This window comes from Cibotium barometz, chromosome 50, assembly GCF_041138505.1.
Source record: "Cibotium barometz isolate CiBa-2024 chromosome 50, ASM4113850v1, whole genome shotgun sequence".
In the NCBI taxonomy this organism is placed as follows: domain Eukaryota; kingdom Viridiplantae; phylum Streptophyta; class Polypodiopsida; order Cyatheales; family Cibotiaceae; genus Cibotium; species Cibotium barometz.
The window spans coordinates 376,745-401,186 of NC_141095.1; the positions used below are offsets into that span (position 1 = coordinate 376,745).

The window sequence follows — 24,442 nt, forward strand, 5'->3', positions numbered from 1 at the left end:
TGGAGCACAGCACAAAAAAAAAAGAAATGTTCGTTCGTTCGTTCGTTCCGATCTCTCTCTCTCTCTCTCGCTCTAGAGGCCACAACCTCAAAAAGACCTGAGCCTCTGTGCCTTTTATTCCCACCTGAGGCGGTTAAGGAAGTATCCAAAAAAATCTTGAGAATTCGATTTTTTAGGTCCATCTCTACACCTTAGACTAATGTTATATAACCTCAACAAATTAATTAACTCCTAAAGTTATACAACCTCAACAAATTAATTAATTATCAAACAAAATTTGGCTACCATATTTAACTTCCCAAGTGTGAAAATGTCTCTACATTTGGATTCATTATAGAAGAATCATCGAAGAGAGGAGGAATTTTCCTCTTATCAGAGCAAATGGCTATGGTGGGAGGTGCTGTGCCGGCGCAAGTCCTCTTCTCACTATCACAGAAGCAGCAGCCGAGGTTTCCACAACGCACATTGTTTCACCACTACTCGCATTCATCATCATCAACATCAGCATGTTTGGATGGCCCATGGCATCATTATCAAGGTCTCATGGTTCGCTGCTGCAGCAGTAGCAGCAGCAGCAATGGCCCTTCTCCTCCGCCGGACAAATCCGGGGCGGGCAAGTCGTGGGTGAGTCCAGACTGGCTCACATCGCTGAGCAGCAGGGTGAGGATCGGACAGGACACTTCCGGCGTGCCTGTGGCCACAGCCAAACTTGACGATGTGCAGGAGCTGCTGGGTGGAGCCCTCTTCCTCCCCCTCTTCAAGTGGATGCTGGAGACCGGCCCCGTCTACCGCCTCGCAGCTGGGCCCCGCAATTTTGTTGTCATCGGCGACCCTGCCGCGGCCAAGCACGTGCTTAAGAACTACGGCAAATACGCCAAGGGCCTCGTCTCTGAGGTCTCCGAATTCCTTTTCGGCTCTGGATTTGCTATTGCAGAAGGGCAGCTCTGGACAGTGGGTAATCTTACTCTTACATACATAGGAGCAAAAAGCCTTTATGATTTCTCGTACGTATGTAATGCATGCATGCACGTACATATATGCATGTATGTGTGCATATGTGTATGTATGTATGTATGCAGTGCATTTACATGCGTGTGCAAGCGTGTGAGTGTGTGTGTGTGTGCATATGTAATTTCTCTGATTCTTTGAATGCGTACATATATGCATGTATGTGTGCATGTGTGTATGTATGTATGTATGCAGTGCATTTACATGCGTGTGCAAGCGTGTGAGTGTGTGTGTGTGCATATGTAATTTCTCTGATTCTATTGAATGGTTCGTGTTAAAAAATGTCACATAATGCTGGCAGGCTCTAGCTCAAGTGGTTACACCCTTGGCCTGTGGACGTATAGGTATTGGGTTCGAACCCCCTCACTAGTACAGTAATAAAAATTGCACTCTAAAAAAAAATGTCACACAATGGGCAGCAAAAAAGCAGTGCAGATTGTCTGAGGAAATAAACTAGTTCATTCCTGAGTTCCAGACAAAGGTGATACCTACACTGTTTCAATGCAAATCTGAAGCCAAGGGACAGCTTATACAGAGGTACCAAGTTTAAAGATCATAAAAGGCCTTGAGCAAGTTTTTCAAGCTCACGAAAGGAACACTAGGTGTGCCATCATCCAATAATGACTCCGCAAGTGCTCAGAATACCTTCAAAGGATGAGGGGCAAGACCAAAGGAGTATCTTGCTTTTGTGGATTGACAGAAACACTTCCGCACATAATCGTCAACAAAGGATTTCATGCGTGGCCAATGGAAATGCCGGCCAACCAAGGCCAAGGTTCTATGTATGCTTGGGTGCACCGCACTAGGTGCGTGGTGACCATAGTTGGTTGCGTACAGTCGTACGGTCAGTACGGTACGATATTCTACAGGAATTTACCGTACCATATGAAATTTTGAAGTATGATACAGTACAGTACGGTTAAAAAAAAACACTTATAAATTTATGGATTATCAATTTGAAAGGATAGAGAGCTCAGAGGTTGTTACAGAGCTTGAGAGCAATGGGAGCTTGAGCTTGAGAGGCTAGAGCTATGAGAGCTTGAGCTTGAGAGCTTGAAACTTGTGATGGAGAGAAGGTTGGAGGAGAGCTTTTTAAAGGGAGGCAAAAGAGTCCAAGGCACCCACCAAAGGCCAAGGGCCAAGGCCCAATTGTTGGAAGACGGTCTGTGAAGACACAGAAAGAGGGAGGTAGTTGAGGAGAAGCCTTTGCTTCTTGTTGCCCTAACTAAGGAAGGTGCCTCACCTCAACCCTCCAAATACGGAGCAGTGATCACAAGGATAGAGAGAACAGATCCTTTGCATCCACACCAAAAGTCAACATCCACAGAGCCTTGGCTACTCAGCCTAAAAGGACACCAAAAGCAAGCAAGCCTCGTAACAGTCAAAAACAACCATAAACAACCATTGTTTTCAACAAAAAAAGGGGTCAAAACAGCAATAGTCAAAAATGAGGAAAAGGGGGGGGGTCGGTCTTTACAAATCCATACGATATTGTGCCGTACGGACAGTACCATACGACAACGTCGTACGACATACGAGAGCAACTATGGTCATGACAACTCATGCAATATCAAAAATTGGACGTCCACATCACTGGGCACACAAACCTCGCCATCCTTGAATAGTAATCCAACTCTATTGGAATACTTTTCAAATATATCTCTTAGTAACACTCATCGGAGTGTGGATCTTGTGGGCTGAAATAGTGTTGAACCAATTGCCAAATTTGACCAAAATGGGAACCATGTTAGCAATGCCTTTTGAGAGAGATAGAAGTTAGTTGTTATCTCAGTAAAAGAGATATCATTGACCTCGGGGATCCTGTTAAGGGCATCAACAACCTGATTAGTTGCTCCCTTACGGTAACAGATCTCAAAGTCAAACTCCTGCATGAGGTCAACGCATCTGACTTTTCGACCCTTCAGGGATTCTGTTAAGGGCATCAACAATCTGATTAATTGCTCCCTTACAGTAACAGATCTCAAAGTCAAACTCTTGCATGAGGTCAACGTATCTGGCTTTTCGACCCTTAAGGTGTGGTTGATCACAAATATACTTCAACAAGTGGTGATTTGTCCAGACATCACTTTGCAGGGCTCATAACCCGCATCTGTACTTCCAAGGAAATCCTCTTCATGGGCGATACCCTGTTGTAAAGTGAGGCCAAATGCTGCCATATACCTCTGGCCAGCGTCATGTGCTTTACATGATTGATTACCTGCGGTGTGGAGTTGAGGAAAATAAACGAACGGACCCTGGCGTTGACACGATCCCACATCTGTGTCTGGGCCTCCCGGTCCTTCCGGATCGACGGTAACTCCCCTTCCTCTACTTCCGGCCGTGGAACACCAACAACGACGAAATCGGCGAGATCGTAGGACTCCAGAACAGATTCCATCATCACCTTCCATATGCCGTAGTTGCTCCCGTCCAACTGACGGTCCATCGGGAACGTGGGGAGTGTCGGGATCTTCACATGTCTCTTGGCCATCTCAAAGAGATCTGCCATAGCGGGGATGTACTCTGAAAAGGGTGGGTGGGTGGGAACAAAGAAGGAATAAAACCTGCAAGTGGCTGTCCAGCAAATCAGCCCGCCTTCCTCTTGCTTCTCCTCTTCCCGATCAGCCCAAAACAGTCCACCAATCAGCCACAAAACAGCCCCTCTTGCTCACACAAATCCCAAGACCTATCTAGAGCCTAGGCTCTGATACCATGTCAGAATATGCAGCGGAGATGATGACCAAATCTGGGAACACAAGAGCAAAAACGCAGGCAGAAAAACAGCACAAGAGAGAGAGAGATGTAGGCGTGTAACTCTGCTCTATATACACAAGAAGATCCCGACGAATGATACAAATGAGGTATGGGGGCTGGGGGCCTATATATACCTCCCTAGAGGGCAGTCGGCCAGCACTAAAGTGTCCACGACTGAAGAAAGAGGTCCCACGACTGCATAAATGCAGTCGGCCAGCAACCTGGTGCCCATGACTGATGAAAACCAGTCGGCCAGCAGCAAGAGTGCCCAAAACTGATAAACACCCAGTCGGCCAGCACTGTACTGCTCTTGGCACCCTCTGGCAGCCCTCCCAAGCCTCAGAAAAATGGGAAAAAACAGGGGAAAAATACGAGGAGTGAGGAAAAATGATGACACCCCTCATAAGGGCGGGCACACCCACAACAAAGGCCCTGGTGTATAAATCTAGACAGGAGATGACTTCTAACATCATCATGGATCGGTGGAGCCCATATACAAACAATATAAGGGGGGTGGGGATGTGGATGGAGTGCTAAGGCAAGATGCATCTCTATATGCTGAAGGGGTAGTACAAGCATGCTATGCAGATCTATGTCTAACTCCATCCAGTGCCATAAGAGGGATATAAGATATCACACATCGCCGATGCTGAGGCTGTGAATGGCATGAACATGTACCCTGAGTCTGAATGAAAGCGAGCTAGCCTCTCCTGTGTCTCCATCTGGTGTCTCATTCAGATAGCTGCTATCTCTCGGTGACGGAGTCGGGGTGCTCTATGTCCAGTCTGTCTAGGTCTCCTCCTGGCTCTCAATTCCTCTGCTCTCTGTGCGGTCACCCCACGTGGTACATCAGCTGGCACTGGCATAGCTCTCTGGAAGAAATCTGTGAGCTGGGACTGTTTCCCACCCCTAGTGGGAGCGGGTGTCTGGAGGAGTCTCTCTCGAGAACTATGAAGCTCTAGTAGTAGTCTGCCAAGCTGTCGCTGGTCCGAGGCCTCCATCAACTGATGTAGTGAAGAGTGCTCCTCAAACAATCCTGCATATCTATCTCTGACCCCCCGGTGGGCTCTACATCTACATACAAAGTGATCCTCAGTCTCCACCTCCTCGCGGCACAATCTGCATATCCGCTCAGCTCTAGGAACCCGTGCCGCTCTCCCAGCCTCTATCTCTAGCTGATGTGATGAGACTCGTAGCTGTCCAATAGCAAGCGAGAGCTCACCACCTCGACCCGCCCTGTGATATGCGGAAGCTTCGGAGAAGGATCGGTACTTCAAAACTCAGAAAACAGCACTCTTTTCGCGACGGAATTAACGCACAAAACTGAAAGACGATGTGCAGAAAATAGAGAGAGAAGGGGGAGATGGAGAAGGACACAGTATTGGGTCCCAATTACCCTCTGTAGGGCCCCCACCACGGATGGTGTATTTGCTTTATTAGAATGATGTAAATCTGAAACAAATACAAAGTACTTGACCTTTTCTTGGCTGGAAAACCTGCCCTTGACCTTCAGTCCTTCACCCCTTAGCTTTAGCAAACCCTTGGCTGTCCTGGCCCTTGAATGCTTGAGGCTCTTGGTGAATTGTGAGATGAATAATGGGATTATGGGCTGGGGTATTTATACCCCCTCTTGCATCCAGTCGGCTGGCTTCAGGACAGCCCACGACTGAATATTTTTATTAAAATACCCACACACTTAATAAAGTGTTTTCACACTTGATTGATGGCTGTCCAGCCTGCGCATGACTCTGGGACAGCTTCTGGCTGCTGGACATGCTGCGCAGAGGTGTGGGACTGCCCCCCACACCTGGCCGCCTGCTGTCCTAGGGTTTTACCCTTTGTCGGCTGCCTGTCCAGAGGCTCTGGAGCTGGCCGACTGCCCCTCCAGCCCTTGCCTTGGTTGGTGGGCAATATCTTGGGCCCTCCTGGCCCCTTGGGGGTGGTTCTATACCTCCCCCATGCCCATACTAAGTATGCCAATGCAAGACCTTGCCCTGGGGTAGCCCTATGGGCTGGCCCCATCTCTACATGCAAACTACATGCCTACAGAGGCCTGGCATCCAGTTGCAAACCAGATACACAGCACATCTGACATCATTCCAGAGGGAGACTCACAGCGCGGACTGGCACTGCTTCATGTGCAGGACAATGCACACCTGACCTTGGACTCATGTGCAGGACAATGCACACCTGACCTCGGACGACTGAGATGGATCCCTGGCTGACTCGTCCCGGACTGGGCTCACATGGGACCAGTTCACCATCCCAGGTCCTGCACCTACTGTACAGAATGTCTACGTGGCATCCAAGTGCGGGATGCACGTGACATCCCCTTCTGCTTAACTTGACGGAAGCTGCATAGCCTCCAAATAATCCGTCAATAAAGCCGGATAATCTTTGAAAAATTCTTTGTCGAGCCATACCGCTTCATGAGTTCCTCGGTCTTGAAACTTCGTGAGGAACTGTCGTAGTCTTCGGCCTGAGCCATGCCTGAAACGGTGCAGAAGGATGTGTTCTGGAACCATTACTTTTGCTTCATCAATGATGTCTGGTTCCGCTTCGTCTTTGACCTCTGAAGGGGGTGGACCTGCATATGGCTTTAACCAACTGACATGAAATACATCGTGCATAGTCCAACTCGGAGGTAGCTTTAACTGCATAGACACCTCATTAATCTTTTTCTGGATGGGGAATGGTCCGAAGCTCCTGAAAGACAACTTTGGGCATCGCTTGCCCACCTGCTTCAATCTTTGCTTCATAATCCGAAGATATACCCAATCTCCTTCCGAAAACTTCATGTCCCTTCGGTCTTTATTGGCCTGTCGAGTGTAGGCCTCTTGCGCTTTAGCCAATCTGTCTTTGACGGACTCTAGTATCTCCTGGTAAGACTCCGTCACTCTGTTCGCCTCCGGTACTGAAGACGACGTCCTGGTTAACAACGACTGGAAAGGCCTTCCAAACACTGCCTCATATGGAGTCCTGCCAATAGCTGAAGAAAAAGAGTCATTCAAAACAGCTTGAACTAAAGGCAAAAACGATTCCCACTTACCTTGCTGATCGTGGACATAACACTTCAGCACATCAAAGGCCAACTGGTTGTATATCTCTGTCTGGCCATCTGTCTGTGGGTGGAATGCACTGGAAAAATTCAACTTAGTACCAAAATTATCAAACAATGCCCTCCAAAAATGACTGGTAAACTTGGCATCTCGGTCTGACACTATGGTCCTAGGAATCCCACCAATCGGGTACCAATGCCGAATAAATAGCTGGGCAACATCCTCGGCGGTCACATTGGCCCTGCAAGGAATAAGCATCACAAATTTGCTGAACCTGTCAACAATAGTCAAACACTGTGTATTACGCTTACTCGGACTGGGAGGCAGATTTGTGACAAAGTCCATGGAAATGTCTTGGAAAGGACCCTTAGGAATTGGCAAAGGCTGTAACAACCCTATCTTCTTTCCACGAGGAGCTTTCACCTTTTGACAAATATCACAGCGTTGTACATATGTAAACACATCACGCCTCATCTTTGGCCAATAGTATTGCCGTTCTAATTTCTCCAGAGTCGAATTCATGCCCCTATGACCACCTGTAATGGCGTCATGGGCATCATGGAGAAGAGCTGCCCGGAATGTTTTCATGACACACAGTCGGCCTTTGTAATAAAGCCAACCATCGCGTATCAGAAAATGGCATGGTCCTGTGGCATCCAATGCCTGTTCCCACTGTGTACCGAATTCCTCGGAATCCGCGTACGTGTGCTTCATGTCTTCTAGTCCTGTACCAACAAGGTCTAGTCTAGTGGTCTGAATCGTAGATACTTGTCCCTTCCTGCTCAAAGCATCGGCCACTGGATTGGCCTTTCCTGGAAGGTACTCAATCATGCCACCAAACTGCTGGAATATCTGACTCCAGCGGTGCTGTCGATCACTCCACTGTGCACTGGGCATCGTCTGAATCCAGCGCAATGCCTGATGATCAGTGCGAACCTCGAAGTCACGGCCATACAAGAAATGTTTCCAATGTTTCAAGGCCTGAATGACTGCTAGGAGTTCACGATCGTAGACTGAGTAATTTTTTTCGGCGGGCAGTAACTTACGAGACATGTAAGCTACTGGATGACCATTTTGTTGCAACACACCTCCAATTGCGATGTTACTCGCATCGGTGATCACCTGAAATGGTTCGTCCCACGAGGCAAGGGCTAGACAAGGCGCTTCTGACAAAGCCACCTTGAGGTTCTGGAATGCCTCCAACGCTCGTGGAGTCATTCGAATCTTTTGCCTCCTTGTTTTCACTCCCTTTAGCAGATCGGTGAGGTCTGCCGAGAGATCAGAAAACTTATCAATGTGGGTGGAATATGCCTGGCATATACCCACAAATGATCTAATGTCATAAGCAGTCTGAGGTACTTCCCAGTTAACAATCTCGGCCACTTTAGCCGGATCAAGTCGAATGCCTTCGGCACTGATTATATATCCCAAGTAATGTACCTGGAACAGATAAAATTCTGACTTCTTTTCATTGACATAGAGCTCGTTGCTTTCCAGCAACTTAAGGACTTTCTCCACATCAATGTCATGCTGCTCAACTGTAGCTGAAAATATGAGTATGTCGTCCAGAAATATGAACACACACACTCCAATCAACTCCCGGAAAATACGCATCATCATGCGGTTAAATGTAGCTGGGGCGTTCGTCAAACCAAATGGCATGACCACAAATTCATAGTGGGCCCGTTCTGTACGGAAAGCTGTCTTGGGGATGTCCCCCTCCACAATCCGAACCTGGTGGTACCCACTCTTTAAATCCAATTTAGAGAACACCTTAGCTCCATTCAGCCTCTCGAGAATATAGTCAATTCGAGGCATCGGGAATCTGCTCTTGATAGTCAGCTTGTTGAGTGCACGATAATCGACACACAACCGAGAAGACCCATCTTTCTTCTTGACAAATAAGATCGGTGCTGCAAATGGCGACACGCTGGGGCGGATGAAGCCAGCTTGCAACAATTCCTGGAGTTGGCGGTCCAACTCCGATTCCATGGCCTTAGAAAGGCGATAAGGAAACTTGCTCGGGGGTTCCGAGCCTGGGAGGAGATCAATTTTGTGATCCTCCGGTCTGGACGGGGGAAGCTGGGGAGGGAGACTGTCCCGAAGAAAAATCTTCTGGAACTTTTCATGGAGAACCGAGTACTTCTCGGAAGCACTGGCCACCGTCTGGGCTGTCTGGATGTAAATCATCGCACACTGTGCGCCTTTCCTGACTGCTCGCTTAGCCTGCAAGTGGCTTATGAGCGGAAAGTTTGGAATACCTGGCTCACACTTAATGGTCATAGGGGTGTTTGACACATTCCGATCAATCTGGAACGTGTGCTTGTCCCACTTGACATCAGGAAGGAACTTGTGAAACCACTGGATACCCAAAATTATGTCTGCTCCCACAAGAGGGGCAACCATAAAATCACGCACAAACTCTATGCCCTGAATGACTAATTTAGCACCTAGAGCTTCATACTTGACGCTCGTAGTCATACCTGTGCTAAATCCCTCAACTTGTTTGTCCACCGGAGTGAGCTCGAAGCGGGCACGCCTAGCGGCCTCTTCCGTGATCACATCCTCTGTGCTGCCGCTGTCAAACAAGACAACGACTCTCTGGCCACCTATGTAGCCAAAGGACTTGAGCAATTCGTTGCGCTCATACTCCTGATCATGGGCGCCCTTCTGCTTATCTTCGAGCTCCCGGCTAATAATTGCTCCAACTGAAGCACCGGGGGTTGAAGAACTAGGGGTAGCCGCTGGGGTCTGTGTGGGAGCTGTGCTCACCACGGAAGCTGTGGAGGCGGCGGCGGGCTTTGGAGGCTTCTTTGGACAATCCCGAGAAGTATGTCCTTTTGTGTGACAAAAGTAACATCTACCCTCCTTCCTGTACTGAGCAAGCTCCTCAGCACTCAACTTGCCACCTGTCTTGCCTGCCTCCGCTTTCTGGTCTGGAGTAAGCTTAGACGCATTGTTCGAGTTCTTGGAGCCAGAGGCTCCCGGGCTCTGTCCTGGGGAAGACCCCGTCTGGTTCTGGCTTTTGCCCCCCGAGGCGTTAGCCTTGGGAGAAGCCGGCTGGGAAGTCTTGGGCTTGCCACCATTGTGTTTCATTTCTGCACTCTGCGCAAGCGAGAGTGCGTCCTCAAAGGTGGCTGGCCTAAACATACGCATCTCCCATTGGATTTGCGTGTCCAGGCCATACAAAAACTGCCCTTTCTTGTCCGCATCAGATAAGCCTAATTGTAGACACAAGGTCGAAATTCTATTGGCAAACTGAAGGACTGGTTGCGCATTCTGACGCGCACCCCTGAACTCGTCTTCGAGTCGCTCAAGATAGTGGGGCGGTAGAAACCGCTGCTTAAGGTCACGGACGAACTCGTCCCACCCATAAGCTGCCATACCTGATCTGGTGTGGGCATGAGCCCACTGAGTCCACCAAGGAATGGCCTCACCTTCCAAATACCAACTGGCTAAGATCACTTTGTCAATATCTGATTTCCTAACTGCGGCAAAGTAAGCTTCAAATTGATGTAACCATGAATACAGAGTAGTGGGATCGAGTTTACCATTATACTTACTGAAGTTCATTTTCTCGGGAAAATGATTCGGGGGCGCCGTCGGTGTCAATCTGGCGTCCAAAGCTCGGAGGTAACGCTCGTGTTCCACTCGTCGCATGGCTTCGTCTTCTCGTTGTCGAATCTCCAATGCTCGTATCTGCCTCTCAAGCAAGGAGCTTGACTGCGGCTGTGACCCCTCGAGAGGGTCCCGGTGACGAGGATCTGGTATCTGGGGTACGGAAGGAGAGGGAGGAGGAGATGGAAAACGCGACGCTGGAGAGTGAGAACGCTCCTCCAGAGCCAAAATCCGCGCCTTCTGCTCGTCCAACTTGGTTGTCTGGTCTGCGATTGCTTGCATCATCTGCTGGAACATGTCTTGTACACTCAAGCTGGGTGCCCTAGCTGGGCTGCCTGGTGCACTCTGGTCCCATGGTTCTGGTTCTCTCTCGTCGCCGAAGTTCGCCATAGCGGGAATATGCAGTTCCTTTCCGGAACGCAATCTGACCATCCACTATCTGTGTGGGAGACTTCCGGAGGCTTCCGGAGGCTAAAAACCAACCGTCCTTCGAGGGACAGGAGTCACTCCGAAAAGGGTAGTCCACCGGTGTCTAAAAACCAACCACACGAGCGAAAAAATTTTCTGGTTTTCTTTGCTGAATCTTCGTCCTTGAAGTAGGCTCTGATACCACTGTGATATGCGGAAGCTTCGGAGAAGGATCGGTACTTCAAAACTCAGAAAACAGCACTCTTTTCGCGACGGAATTAACGCACAAAACTGAAAGACGATGTGCAGAAAATAGAGAGAGAAGGGGGAGATGGAGAAGGACACAGTATTGGGTCCCAATTACCCTCTGTAGGGCCCCCACCACGGATGGTGTATTTGCTTTATTAGAATGATGTAAATCTGAAACAAATACAAAGTACTTGACCTTTTCTTGGCTGGAAAACCTGCCCTTGACCTTCAGTCCTTCACCCCTTAGCTTTAGCAAACCCTTGGCTGTCCTGGCCCTTGAATGCTTGAGGCTCTTGGTGAATTGTGAGATGAATAATGGGATTATGGGCTGGGGTATTTATACCCCCTCTTGCATCCAGTCGGCTGGCTTCAGGACAGCCCACGACTGAATATTTTTATTAAAATACCCACACACTTAATAAAGTGTTTTCACACTTGATTGATGGCTGTCCAGCCTGCGCATGACTCTGGGACAGCTTCTGGCTGCTGGACATGCTGCGCAGAGGTGTGGGACTGCCCCCCACACCTGGCCGCCTGCTGTCCTAGGGTTTTACCCTTTGTCGGCTGCCTGTCCAGAGGCTCTGGAGCTGGCCGACTGCCCCTCCAGCCCTTGCCTTGGCTGGTGGGCAATATCTTGGGCCCTCCTGGCCCCTTGGGGGTGGTTCTATACCTCCCCCATGCCCATACTAAGTATGCCAATGCAAGACCTTGCCCTGGGGTAGCCCTATGGGCTGGCCCCATCTCTACATGCAAACTACATGCCTACAGAGGCCTGGCATCCAGTTGCAAACCAGATACACAGCACATCTGACATCATTCCAGAGGGAGACTCACAGCGCGGACTGGCACTGCTTCATGTGCAGGACAATGCACACCTGACCTTGGACTCATGTGCAGGACAATGCACACCTGACCTCGGACGACTGAGATGGATCCCTGGCTGACTCGTCCCGGACTGGGCTCACATGGGACCAGTTCACCATCCCAGGTCCTGCACCTACTGTACAGAATGTCTACGTGGCATCCAAGTGCGGGATGCACGTGACAGCCCTCTTGCTAATGTGAGAGTAGTGTGGCTCCTGACTGCGGGTGAAGTGTGGAAGATCATAACCTTGGTTTTCCCAAGGTTCACTGTGAGCCCCTGCTGTGCACAGAAGTCATCAAGAGCCACAAGGTGTCTTTGAAGCCCAACCTGCGTGTCGGATACCAAGACGATGTCATCAGCATAAAGCATAACATGGACAGTAATACCTGATAGCTCAACCCCAGAGCCTCCTCCCTGTGTGATGTAATCGACCACCTCATCAATATAGAGCCCAAAGAGTGTGGGGGAGAGCGGGCACCCCTGCTTCACACCAATGGTGCTAGCAACTGTGTCGGACAAGCCTCCTGGGCATCGAACTCTCCCAAAGACCTGCTCATATAGCCTGTATATGCCCCACATCATGTCTGAAGGTATGCCTAGTGTCTGTAGTCGCCGAAAGAGGCGCTCTTTGGGCACAGTATCAAATGCCTTGCGGAAATCCACAAAGCAACAATAGAGCCGTTGCCTCCGTGCCTTGGCCTGATCAATCAGGCACCTCAATGTAAAAATGTGGTCGATGTGGTTGAGAAGGCTCGACGGAAGCCTGCATGGTCTGCTGCTCTCAATCCCCCAACCTCTGCATGAGTGCTCAGCTCTGCCTCCAAAACTGCCCCGTATAGTTTGGCCAATATATGGCCAATCATGATGGTCCTGTAGTTCTCGGGGTCTAGTACATCTCCCGCTTTATGGATCAGCACAATAGTGTGCATCGTCCACTCAGCCGGAAACCCCTCTGACAGAGCTCTGTTGAAGAGATGAGCAAGAAATGGTGCCAATGTATCAACAGCATAGATGAGATGCTCTCCCTGTAATCCTGTATGATTTGTCGCCCGTCCATGTTGGAGTCGGCATATGGCCCTCCTAACCATAGGTGGGGTGAAGAAGGTGGAGACTGTGGAGCATGGCTTTGTGGGCTGTGGTATAGGGGGCTGTGCAGGCACATCATAAAGTCTCTCTGCATATGTCTGCAAGGTCTGAGGATCGGCAATAGGTGTGGGAGGACGGGGCTCTCTGAGTCTCCTCCAAGCAGCAGCAGCATCTCTGCTTATGAGCATGTGATGTGTGTCCCAGTACTGAGCCTCCTCATAAGCTCGCCGCTTACGGCGGGTGAGAGTATGCATCCTCCTGCCTGCCTGCCTCCGGGTGATCTCCCCGCGAGCCCTCTGCAATCGGAGACTGCGGTAAAGGTTTCTGCACTCATCATCATACCATCGGTTCTGGGGCATGCTCCCAGATGTAGGTGGCCGTCCTGTCTGTATGTGGTATGGGAAACTCCTCGCGGCTGCGGAGTGAAGTACATGTGAGAGCTGGGAGGTGAGCATGGCCATGGGTGCCGATGGATCTAAGGCAAATAGCTGATCATGAACATGATAGTCGTACACCTCGGCTAGGTCCTGAGTGAAGTGAAAAATAGTGCGTGGTGGCTGTATGATGGGTGGGTGGGTCTCCAATAAGCTCTTGAAAGTGAGGGATAGGTATGTATGATCCGCCCCAATGGGGCATGGTGGTACGGTGAAGTGAGACACCATATCTGCTGCCTCCCGGGATCCCATCACATAATCCATTGTACTACTGCCGCCTCCCACTGGAAAGCAAGTCAACCCACCTGAATCTGGCCACTGAGTCCTCCCATTATAAATAACGAGATGGTGTCGGGCCCCAAGCTCCAGCAAATGTTGCCCATATCCAGTGCTGTCAGCTCCTCCATCAGCGGAGATCCGAGTGGTCCCTGTATCCTCTGTAGCTAGCGGCTCTAGTTGCAGGGGATCCTCAAAGTCATAGATCTCGCACTGTCTGCTCTGAGTCCGTGCATTGAAGTCTTCTCCCAGTGTCGAATAGTGTAAGATCTCCTCAGATAAGACAGAGTATGGAGACTCACTAGCCTCTCCTCCACCTGGCTCCTCGGTGGTGGCAAACCGCGACCCCTTCGGAGGAAAGTAGCAAAGGGCGATATAAATCCGTCTGGTCTCCGAGAGGCGTAAGCTAATCCACATGTATCTCGCCTCCGAGTCTCGTGCTACAACTCGAACATGCTCATGTAACCCATGCCTGAAAAGCACTGCAATACCTCCTGAACCTCGGGAGGTGGCCTGTCTCATCCCCTGTCGGTGAGCTGACTCCCACTGATAACCCTCAACCCGTGGTAAGCCCCTCTCCGGGCTCTCATGTGTCTCTGTCATCAAGATGATATCCCGGCCCTCCATCACCTCCTCAAGTCTCCCTGGATGTGTCCATAGGACTCCATTACAGTTCCAGATTGCTATGTGTATCTCTTTGTCCTCATGTTGTTTCCTCCGTGTCTCATAGGCCAGATGGCGCTATTCGACCCTCTTCCCATCAATGTAGATGTGACCATCCCTATAATGTGCCTTCTTCCCTTCTTTGCGTGCCGCCTTGATCTTCGGCATGCATGGTCTTCTATGCTCCAGTTGCATCCATGTGAGGTCATCATCGAAGTAGATGGGGTCCCATGGCAAGCTCCTCAAGATAGCCCGTCTTCTCATAAAGCTTATCCTACTCTCCTCGTCCGGGAACTGTAGCACTGAGGCCTTGCCTTTGGTGGAGTCCTTTGGGGTTGTCCTCCATACTCTAGTGAATGGGAGCGGCTCATTCTCCTTTAGTCCTAGCTTGGTACATAGGTTCCGCCCGTCAATCTCAGGCGTGAAGGAGAGAGAGAGAGAGAGAGAGAGAGAGAGAGAGAGCTGTATTTTGAGTATATTCGATTATACAAAAAGATATATGTGATTGTACAGATTCTGTGGCCTTCGGCCTCCCAAAAGGTAACCTAAGACCACCCTCTTCACCTGCCCCAAGCATGGGGTCAAATGAATACAATGAATCAATGCCTAGCCTTTCATAGGCTCCTTGGGAAGTCATACCAACTGGCCGACTGCTGGTTGGCCAGCTTCATGGACACATAAATACAATATTCTGCCCACCTGAAGTGAAACACCTCCTACGCCTGGCCGACTTGATCCTGGTCCAAAAGGATGCCTTCTGGTGCCTAACAGGGACTTGCTACTGCCCTAAACAATTGTTTATCTGCTGCTAACTTCAGGGATTAGCCTTGTCCATGTGTGCATATGATGTGATAGGAGATAAGCAGCGTAAACCCTTTGTGCTTAGCACTGAACTGCCCAAACACTTGCCCCTATTTATCTGATGAACCATCCTTTACCTTTTTCCCTTTTACTTTTCTAGACCATTCCTTGACTTATAGCTTTCCCTTTCTCTTTTATTTCATTCTCTTTTTGAATGACCTTTGTTCCATTGTTACTCTTTGCTTCTGCTGTTGGCTATGCTTGTTAGGAGTAAACTGCCTGCCAAACCCCTCTTTTCCTTTTGTGACAATGCCTTCACCTCTAGTACCCTCGCATTTAGAAACTATGCATTGCCTAGCATAATGACCAAATCTACCACACTCGAAACAGGCACCGGGAAAAGGACCAAAGGGTAGTGTCAGCTCTAATTTCCCAACCACTGTAAAGCTTTTATAGCTTTATTAACATGATTAAGACTTAATTAATAAACATAAGACAAATGCTGCAAGAAAGATTGAGTTGTTTGCATTGAGACAGGGGCCTTTCTTAAATAGAGGCCGAAAGGGTACAAGTGAAGAGACACATCCCTGGGAAGGGGTGTGGCTCTTGAGTCAAAGGTTATGTCCTTTGGACTTAGGGGTAGACATGTCCTTTGATAGTGACCCATGTGTAAAGGTGTGGCCCTTCACAGGTGTCTTTTCAGTTAATAAGGGATTAAGGAGTAATTAAGGAGAGATTAAGAGAGTTAGTCACAATCGTGACATTCCCTCCCACTTAAAATAAGACTCCGGCTAAGAAGAGATGGTTGTCTTTGAAAGAATTCCCGAAGAAGTTCTGGATATTCCTGTAAGTCTTCATCACTTTACCAAGTAGAGTCCGAATCATCAAGATCTCTCCATTTAACCATAAATTCTGTAGTGAGTTTATGTCGTGTTTCTTTCTGTCTGACATCAAGAATTATCTCTGGAATTAAGAGTATGTGTTTATCTTCGATTTCTGGAACATAATCCAAATGATCTAAAACTGGAAAATCACCGTCCACAAACTTCTTGAGCCAAGAAATGTGGAAAGGTGGATGAATTCTACCCCAAGAAGGTGGTAACTCCAACTTATAACTGAGAGATGAGTTCTTCTTAATAATACAAAAGGGTCCATAATATCTTGGGCGAAGCTTTGGGAAAACTGATGTCACTGTCTTGTATCGATGAGGGGCAATATATAATAATACCAAGTCTTCTTCTTGAAATTCAATGTGACGACGACGCTTATTAGCTGTGCGTTGATATTGCTCTTGGTTGATCATCTTATCCTTAATCTGTAATAGAATATCTTGCATTTCCTGAATGAGGTGGTCTGCTAAAGCCACTTTATGTTGAAGAACAAAGTTGACAGGAATAAGGGGAGTATGGCCATAAGCTACTTGAAAAGGTGTCATTCCAATTGCTGAATGATAAGAATTATTATAAGCAAAGTCCACCAAAGGTAAATATTCTTCCCATGAAGCTAATCGAGACTGAACATAATGTCGCAGCATTTCTTTCAGAATCTGATTAACTCGTTCCGTTTATCCATCTGTCTGAGGATGATAAGCAGAGCTAAAGAGTAAATTTGTACCAAGAGACTTGAATATCGAAGTCCAAAAATGTCTTGTAAACTTTGGATCTCGATCCGAAACTATAGATTTTGGCAATCCATGAAGTTTGAAGATATACTGTATAAACACTACTGCAATATCTGAAGCTTGGGCTGCTTTCTTGCACGGGATGAAATGTGCCATTTTAGAAAATCTATCAATCATCACAAGAATCTATGTATTGCCTTTAGAAGAACGTGGCAATGAAGTGATAAAATCCAAACTAATACTTTCCTAGCGTTCATTGGGAACTGGAAGTGGTTGAAGAAGACTAGCTGGAACTTGTCTGCTAGCTTTCATACGTTGGCATGAGAGACACGCTGTAACAAACTTAATAACATCTTGCTTCATTTGAGGCCAATAGTATGTAACTGTCAAAAGACGATAAGTCTTGTTGATGCCTGGGTGTGCAGCATAAGTGACCTCGTGATGTTCTTTCACCAATACTCTTCGAACATGAGTATCATGAGGTACACAAATACGGTCCTGATAATATAATAAACCATCCACTATTATATATGCTCCATAAATCTTTAAGTCGGAAGGAGTTGCATTCTGAGAATTGAAAATTCGAAATGCATTTCCAAAATCACGATCTTTTGAATAACGGTCCTTGAAACTTTGAGGTATATCCATTTCAACTGTAGAAATAGCCAAGACCGAAGCTAACAGCATACGACCGAGGGCATCCGCAACCACATTGGTAAGACCAGGAACATACTCAATTGTCATATGAAAATTGGCTAAGAATTCGACCCAACGTGCTTGCCTAGCATTCATAACTGGCTGCGTGAAGATATATTTCAAAGAATGATGATCTGTTTTTACCACTGAATCCGCACCAAGAAGATAATGTTTCCATGCACGAGGCATGAACAATAGCTAAAAATTCCTTGTCATATACCGGGTATCTTCCTTGAATTGCAGAGTGCTTATGACTGTCAAACGCAATAGCATGTCCTTGTTGCATTAAGACGGCACCAGTGGCAATATCGGAAGCATTCGTGTAAACATCAAAGGGGAGAGTAGGGTTTGGAATAGCCATGACAGGAGTTGTTGTCAAAGCTGTCTTTAAATTGTCAAAAGCTTGTGTTGCGGCTTCAGACCATTGGAATGCAGGAGCGGACTTTAGAAGTTCGATAAGAGGAGCAGCTATTTCGGAAAATCGATGAACCTTTGTGTGATAGAAGTTGGCAAGTCCCAAAAAAGAACGAACATCATGGATGTTTGTGGGAGTTGGCCAATTGACAATAACCTGTATTTTCTTTGGATCCACGGAAATACCGTCTGCTGAAACAACATGTCCAAGGTATTCCAAGGATGTCTTGAAGAATTTACTTTTGCCTGGATTAATATAAAGAGCATTGTCTCGAAGCACCTGGAAAATGATCTCAAGATGTGCCTTGTGGTCTTCCATATTTCGAGTGAACACCAGGATGTCGTCAAGATAAATAATGACGAACTTGTCCAAAAAAGGACGAAAAAGATCATTCATCAGACTCATAAATGTTGTAGGGGCATTGGTTAACCCGAATGGCATGACCAGGTACTCGTAATGACTATATTTTGTGCGAAAAGCTGTCTTATATTCATCACCTTCGCGAATGCGAATTTGATGATATCCAGACTTAAGATCAATTTTGGAGAAGACCTTTGCATGGAGCAATTGATCAAACAATTCATCAATGCGTGGAAGAGGATACTTATTCTTGATAGTTAACTTATTAAGGGCATGATAGTCGATGCAAAGACGCATGGACGTATCCTTCTTTTTCACCAAAAGCACTGGAGCTCCAAAAGGGTTTTTACTTGGTCGAATATGTCCTTTCTCCAAAAGTTCAGTAAGTTGTCGCTGTATCTCCTGAGATTCCGTAAAAGAAACTCGATATGGAGCACGAGTAGGTGGAGCACTGCCAGGAAGAATATCAATAGCATGGTTGACTGGTCGATGAGGTGGGAGAACCGCAGGAAGCTCCTGAGGAAAAAGATCGAAGTATGGAGCAAAGAAAGGTTACCTGAGATACATCACCTTTGTATCTATGTCCTCGGGAGGGTCGTTGGCTGAATAGACCATTAAAAGTGCCGAGGAACAACCACTCTTGTGGACCCACCGTTTCACTTGAAGAGCTGAAAGGGTTAGTGTAGAAGGTTGGTCTTTGATTCCTTCGAGAGCCACAAGCATACCATTTTGAGCAAATTGTATAGAATGGTTCCGGAAACTAATCAGGGGATCATATTGATACAACCATTCTTGACCAAGGATCATATCATGATGTGCCAAATTCATGACTTGGAAATCCAATTTGTCACGATAGTGCTGAATTCGAAAGGAGAGGTTTTTGACAATGGTGTTACACGAGGATGTGGAACCATCGGCAAGCTCTACTTCATAAACAACAGTACTTGGAGAAGTCCGAATCTTCAATCTCTGAGTCAAGGTGGTTCCCACAAAATTATGAAAACACCCACTGTCAATGAGCACCTGAATAGGGTGACTGGAAATAGAACCTTGAAGAACCAAAACTTGAGTAGACCGCTGAGGCAATGGTGAAGAGACAGTTTGTGCTGTAGCAGTAGCGGTAATTACCGAAGCATGTGCAATAGCATGGTGATTAACTGCACGCTTTCCTTTGTCAGCAACTAGGGGTTTCTCCTCAGAAGTGGGGGGTTCAGCATTAGAATTCTGTCGATGGGTTGGTCTTTTGGGGCACTCAAACCAACGATGAGTTCCATTACAAATTGTGCACAATCCCGTCTTTTGTTGATCCCGTCCAGAAGGAACAGTAGAAGGACGAGGATTGCGAGATTGGTCACGTCTTTGGTCCCGTCCACGATCCGAACTGCGTGGTTGGAAGGAGTGAGAACGTCGGAACCGAAAGAGGACGATCCTTCTGATCGGCGAGGGTGTTGAGAATTATTCCATTGGGGATTAGGCCGGGAGGTAGAAGAGCCAAATGACTCTCTGCGACCATCTCGGCTCATACGAGGTCCATTGGCTTTCTGAAAGTCATTAGTTCGACTGGAAGAGGCCAAATTTCGAGAATTAATGTCTGCAATGCGCTCGGCATATCGTATGGCATTGGCAAGATCGACAGGGTTATATTTCTGAACATCGGCACGCAGTGTGGGGTTAAGCCCTTCAACGAAGGCATGAAGTTCGTTCGTTGGGGACAAAGAATCAATCTCCAGTATCAAGTTGGTGAACTGGGAGATATAAGAGGCCAAGGAACCAGTTTGGTCCAAATGGCGTAAGCGAGTACGGGCTTGGAAATCCGCATTGGCAGGTATGAATTGCTTACGGAGGACCCGCTCGAATTTTTCCCACGTTGTAACCGGTTTTCCAGTGTGCTGTCGTCATTGCCGCCATAATAAAGCAGTGTCTTTGAGGAGGGATACCGCAAAAATCACCTTTTTGGAGTCAGAAAGGGTCATGGTTTCAAAGTATAACTGCAGTTTGTAGAGCCATTGGTCTAGGATGCGCTTATTGCGCTGACCACCATAAGAGTCAGGGGTTTAATTTCCAATTTCTTTGTTTTAGTGGCTTGTAAAAGACGATAAAGAGTTTTAAGGTCGTCGCCTTCTACCTCGGAAGGAATGACGTCTTCGTCTGCTGGTAGTGTTGCTGAAACATCTGCTGCTGGTACGGAACTTGTGTAGGAGTGGCGATCCGTGTGGAGCTGTTGGATCTGAGAGGCCAAGGATGCCATAGACTCCTGGAGTTGATGTTGGAACTGCTGTTGGAGTTGCTGCAAAGCTGACTGCCATTCCGGAGGGGCTGGTATGTCAACAAGTTCTGCCATGAGAGGAGATGTTGATGTAGAGGCTTTAGGGTGATGAGGCTCTGGGGGGTTTTTGCTGTTGATGACGCCGCTGGGCTCTAGTAAGAACCATCGGCTGGAGGGTGCGGCATCTGGAAATCCCGAGAGGAGAGGCTACGTACTGGTGAAGCGGCTATAGACCATCGAGTATAGTAAGGGCGATCCTCTGGGACGTTATTTACAGGATACACCCTCTCAGTCCATAGTGCCCTCTCCTACCCGTGTTTCTCCACCAGTCTGAGCCCCTGTTCCAGTGAGTGTGCCCCCCTTTTTCCAGCCCACTCATTACCGCATTCAGATAGCTACACCGACTTCTCACCTCCGAGAATTCGACGTGTGGGTGCTCCGTGTTAATACTTCTGCACAGGATCTAGATCATTATTGTTTTATACTCATGCGTCATCCTTATCTGGGCGCTATCCTCCCCGAGTGTAGCATCATTTTTCATGAATATTGCACTTATTCTGAGGACATTCATCCATCTTCATTCACGGTGCGCCCCTCTACACCGGAGTATACACCCTTGACACCAGTAGCTGCCCCTACCCCTGTACCTTCTTCTCCAATAGCAGACTCTCGTGCGAGCCCATGAAGTCATAGGTTTCCTCTGCCATAAACCGTCGGAGAAGAGGGTAGTGTGTGTCCACGTGATCGGAGAGGTACTTTTGATCCCGTAAAAAAAAAGGTATTGGCCCCGGAGGAGTGGAAAGCCCGCAAAAGAATGAAATGGCGGGTTGCTGATATGTTAATACTCCACATTAAGTGAAATGTGTATACCCAAGAAAATGGAAAAATCACACCTGAAGGAGGTTGCCATAATAAATAGTATTGCTGGAGAAGAAGCACCAAGGTAGTAGCCGTCAAGCCACTGAAAACACCAACTACACGTGGCTGGTCCAAACACCAACATAGACCGCAGGAGCCTAGCAATGAAGAAGGCTGCTTTCGAGGAAGGGAAGCGGCAGGAAGTTGGTGCGCAGGAGACCAAGGCAGGCGACGGCGAGCGCGTGGCTGAAAACGGCCGCAAGGGTGGCGCCGTTTCGTAGGAACCCGTAAGGTAAGTGTATGGTTAAAAAAAATAAAAAAAAAGCGTTGGTCGGGCTGGCCGTTGGGTTCTCTTTTTTTTTTTTCTTTAGCGCTGGTCGCTGCCGGGTTTCTTTGCGCAAGTAGTTGTCGGGTTGCCTTCGCTGGTCGGGTTGCCGTTGGGTGCTGGCTGCCGGCTGCCCAGGTGGTTGGGTGAGGCCACGTGGGTGTAAAAAGGCTTAAGCCTTAACTTATAAGGCTAATGGTAAGCCTATTGTATCATGTGAAACATCACATAAAAAAAGGGAAAAAATGGGAAGAGTTGTGGCTTTAGAAAACGAAGGGTGGCACCCCTTGCTTGGAGAGGGATTCAGCCCGAAAGGAGTGCGATCAGGACCTTCAGTAGAGTACAGGGCAGCCTACAAGCACTTAGATGGAACCCTGGTGTGAGTCTCTGCTTCCCGCCATTTTTTTTTTGTTTGAGAAAATTGGGGAAAAATGCTTAATCAAGCAAAATTGGCAAAATCGGGTAAAATTAAATGAGGCATTCTCTCCTGCTCTTCCATTCAACACTTGCTACACCCAATTTTAGGGTTTGGGTGGGCTGATTTTAGGGTTAGGGTTAGGACTTATTTTAGGGTTAGGGTTAGGGTTTGGGCATAACACAGGACGGAAAAAAGTTTGCTCTGATACCACTATAAAGCTTTTATAGCTTTATTAACATGATTAAGACTTAATTAATAAACATAAGACAAATGCTGCAAGAAAGATTGAGTTGTTTGCATTGACACAGGGGCCTTTCTTAAATAGAGGCCGAAAGGGTACAAGTGAAGAGACACATCCCTGGGAAGGGGTGTGGCTCTTGAGTCAACGGTTATGTCCTTTGGACTTAGGGGTAGACATGTCCTTTGATAGTGACCCATGTGTAAGGGTGTGACCCTTCACAGGTGTCCTTTCAGTTAATAAGGGATTAAGGAGTAATTAAGGAGAGATTAAGAGAGTTAGTCACAATCGTGACAACCACACCCAATTCAACCATCAAAGATACAGGGATGTCTTTAAAGGTGTTCCATGATAAGCAGACCTAGATACCCTGCCCAGAGAAGGATATGTGTGCATCATCAGACTATTTCCAAAAAGCAAAGCGTGCATCATCAGACTTTTTCCAAAAAACAGAGGAGATAGTAGATACTGCCTTACACTGCAATGCCTCCTTATCTAGCCAACTCTGTAGCACTGTCTTTAAGGCAACCCTACCAGTGCACATCAAGATGTTCCATGATAAGCAGACCTTATTAGATACCCTGCCCAGAGAACGATATGTGTGTTAGAAGTCATCTCCTGTCTAGTTTTATACACCAGGGCCTTTGTTGTGGGTGTGCCCGCCCTTATGAGGTGTTTTCCCATTTTTCCCCACTCTCCGCATTTTTCTCCTATTTTTTTCCATTTTTCTGAGGCTTGGGAGGGCTGTCAGAGGGTGCCAAGAGCAGTACAGTGTTGGCCGACTGGGTGTTTATCAGTCGTGGGCACTCTTGCTGCTGGCCGACTGTTTTTCATCAGTCGTGGGCACCAGTTTGCTGGCCGACTGCATTTATGCAATCGTGGGATCTTTTATCAGTCATGGGCTTTTCTTTATGCTGGCCGACTGCCCTCTAGGGAGGTATATATAGGACCCCAGCCCCCATACCTCATTTGTATCATATTCGGGATCTTCTTGTGTATATCAGAGCAGAGTTACATGCCTACATCTCTCTCTCTCTCTCTCTTGTGCTGTTTTTCTGCCTGCGTTTTTGCTCTTGTGTTCCTAGATCTGGTCATCATATCCGCTGCGTATTGGTATCAGAGCCTAGGCTCTAGATAGGTCTTGGGATTTGTGTGAGCAAGAGGGGGACTGTTTTGTGGCTGATTGGTGGACTGTTTTGGACTGTTCGGGAAGAGGAGAAGCAAGAGGAAGGCGGGTTGATTTGCTGGACAGCCACTTGCAGGTATCAGTTCTTCTTTGTTCCCACCCACCCACCCTTTTCAGAGTACATCCCCGCTATGGCAGATCTGTTTGAGATGGCTGAGAGACATGTGAAGATCCCGACACTCCCCACGTTCCCGGTGGACCGTCAGTTAGACGGGAGCAACTACGGCATATGGAAGGTGATGATGGAATCTATTTTGGAGTCTTACGACCTCGCCGATTTCGTCGTTGTTGGTGTTCCACGGCCGGAAGTAGAGGAAGGGGAGTTACCGTCAACCTGAAAAGACCGGGAGGCCCAGACACAGATGTGGGATCGTGTCAACGCCAGGGTCAGTTCGTTTATTTTCCTCAATTGCACACCACAGGTAATCAACCATGTAAAGCATATGACGCTGGCCAGAGGTATATGGCAGCATTTGGCCTCACTTTACAACAGGGTATCGCCCATGAAGAGGATTTCCTTGGAAGTACAGATGCGGGTTATGAGCCCTGCAAAGTCGTCGACGATGCGGGAGCATATTAACAAGCTGCAGGCTCTTCAGCAGGAGGTCCTTCAGACTGGGAAGGAGATATCGTCAGAGGACATGGCCATCACGTTGCTGTCACATTTGCCCTCTTCGTACTCAGCATTTTACTCCTCTTTGATTACCAGTGGTAGGCTCAGCACCATCACGTGGGAGGAGCTTGTGCCCATGGTCCTGGACCAGGAGGAACGATTCACGAACCCTCCTCAGGGTGGAGGTTCGGAGGCCTTAACTGGCCAACGGTCGAAAGGCCGTAA

General features: G+C 47.8%; 1 protein-coding gene across 4 annotated transcripts in view; it reads left to right on the forward strand.

Moving 5' to 3' along the window:
• The first annotated feature begins 323 nt into the window (after positions 1–323).
• LUT1 (Cytochrome P450 superfamily protein) overlaps positions 324–24,442 on the forward strand; it is a 77,709-nt gene continuing 53,590 nt past the window's right edge. For 3 of the 4 annotated variants that reach the window (XR_015264131.1, XM_086786690.1, XM_086786692.1), the window contains exon 1: positions 324–951. Coding sequence is in view for 3 of the 4 variants with exons in the window: in XM_086786690.1 (XP_086642816.1) it covers positions 382–951 (570 nt within the window). In the remaining variant the exon portion in view is untranslated. Of the gene's footprint in view, positions 956–24,442 lie in introns of all 4 variants that reach the window. The other variant, XM_086786693.1, reaches the window with a different exon arrangement.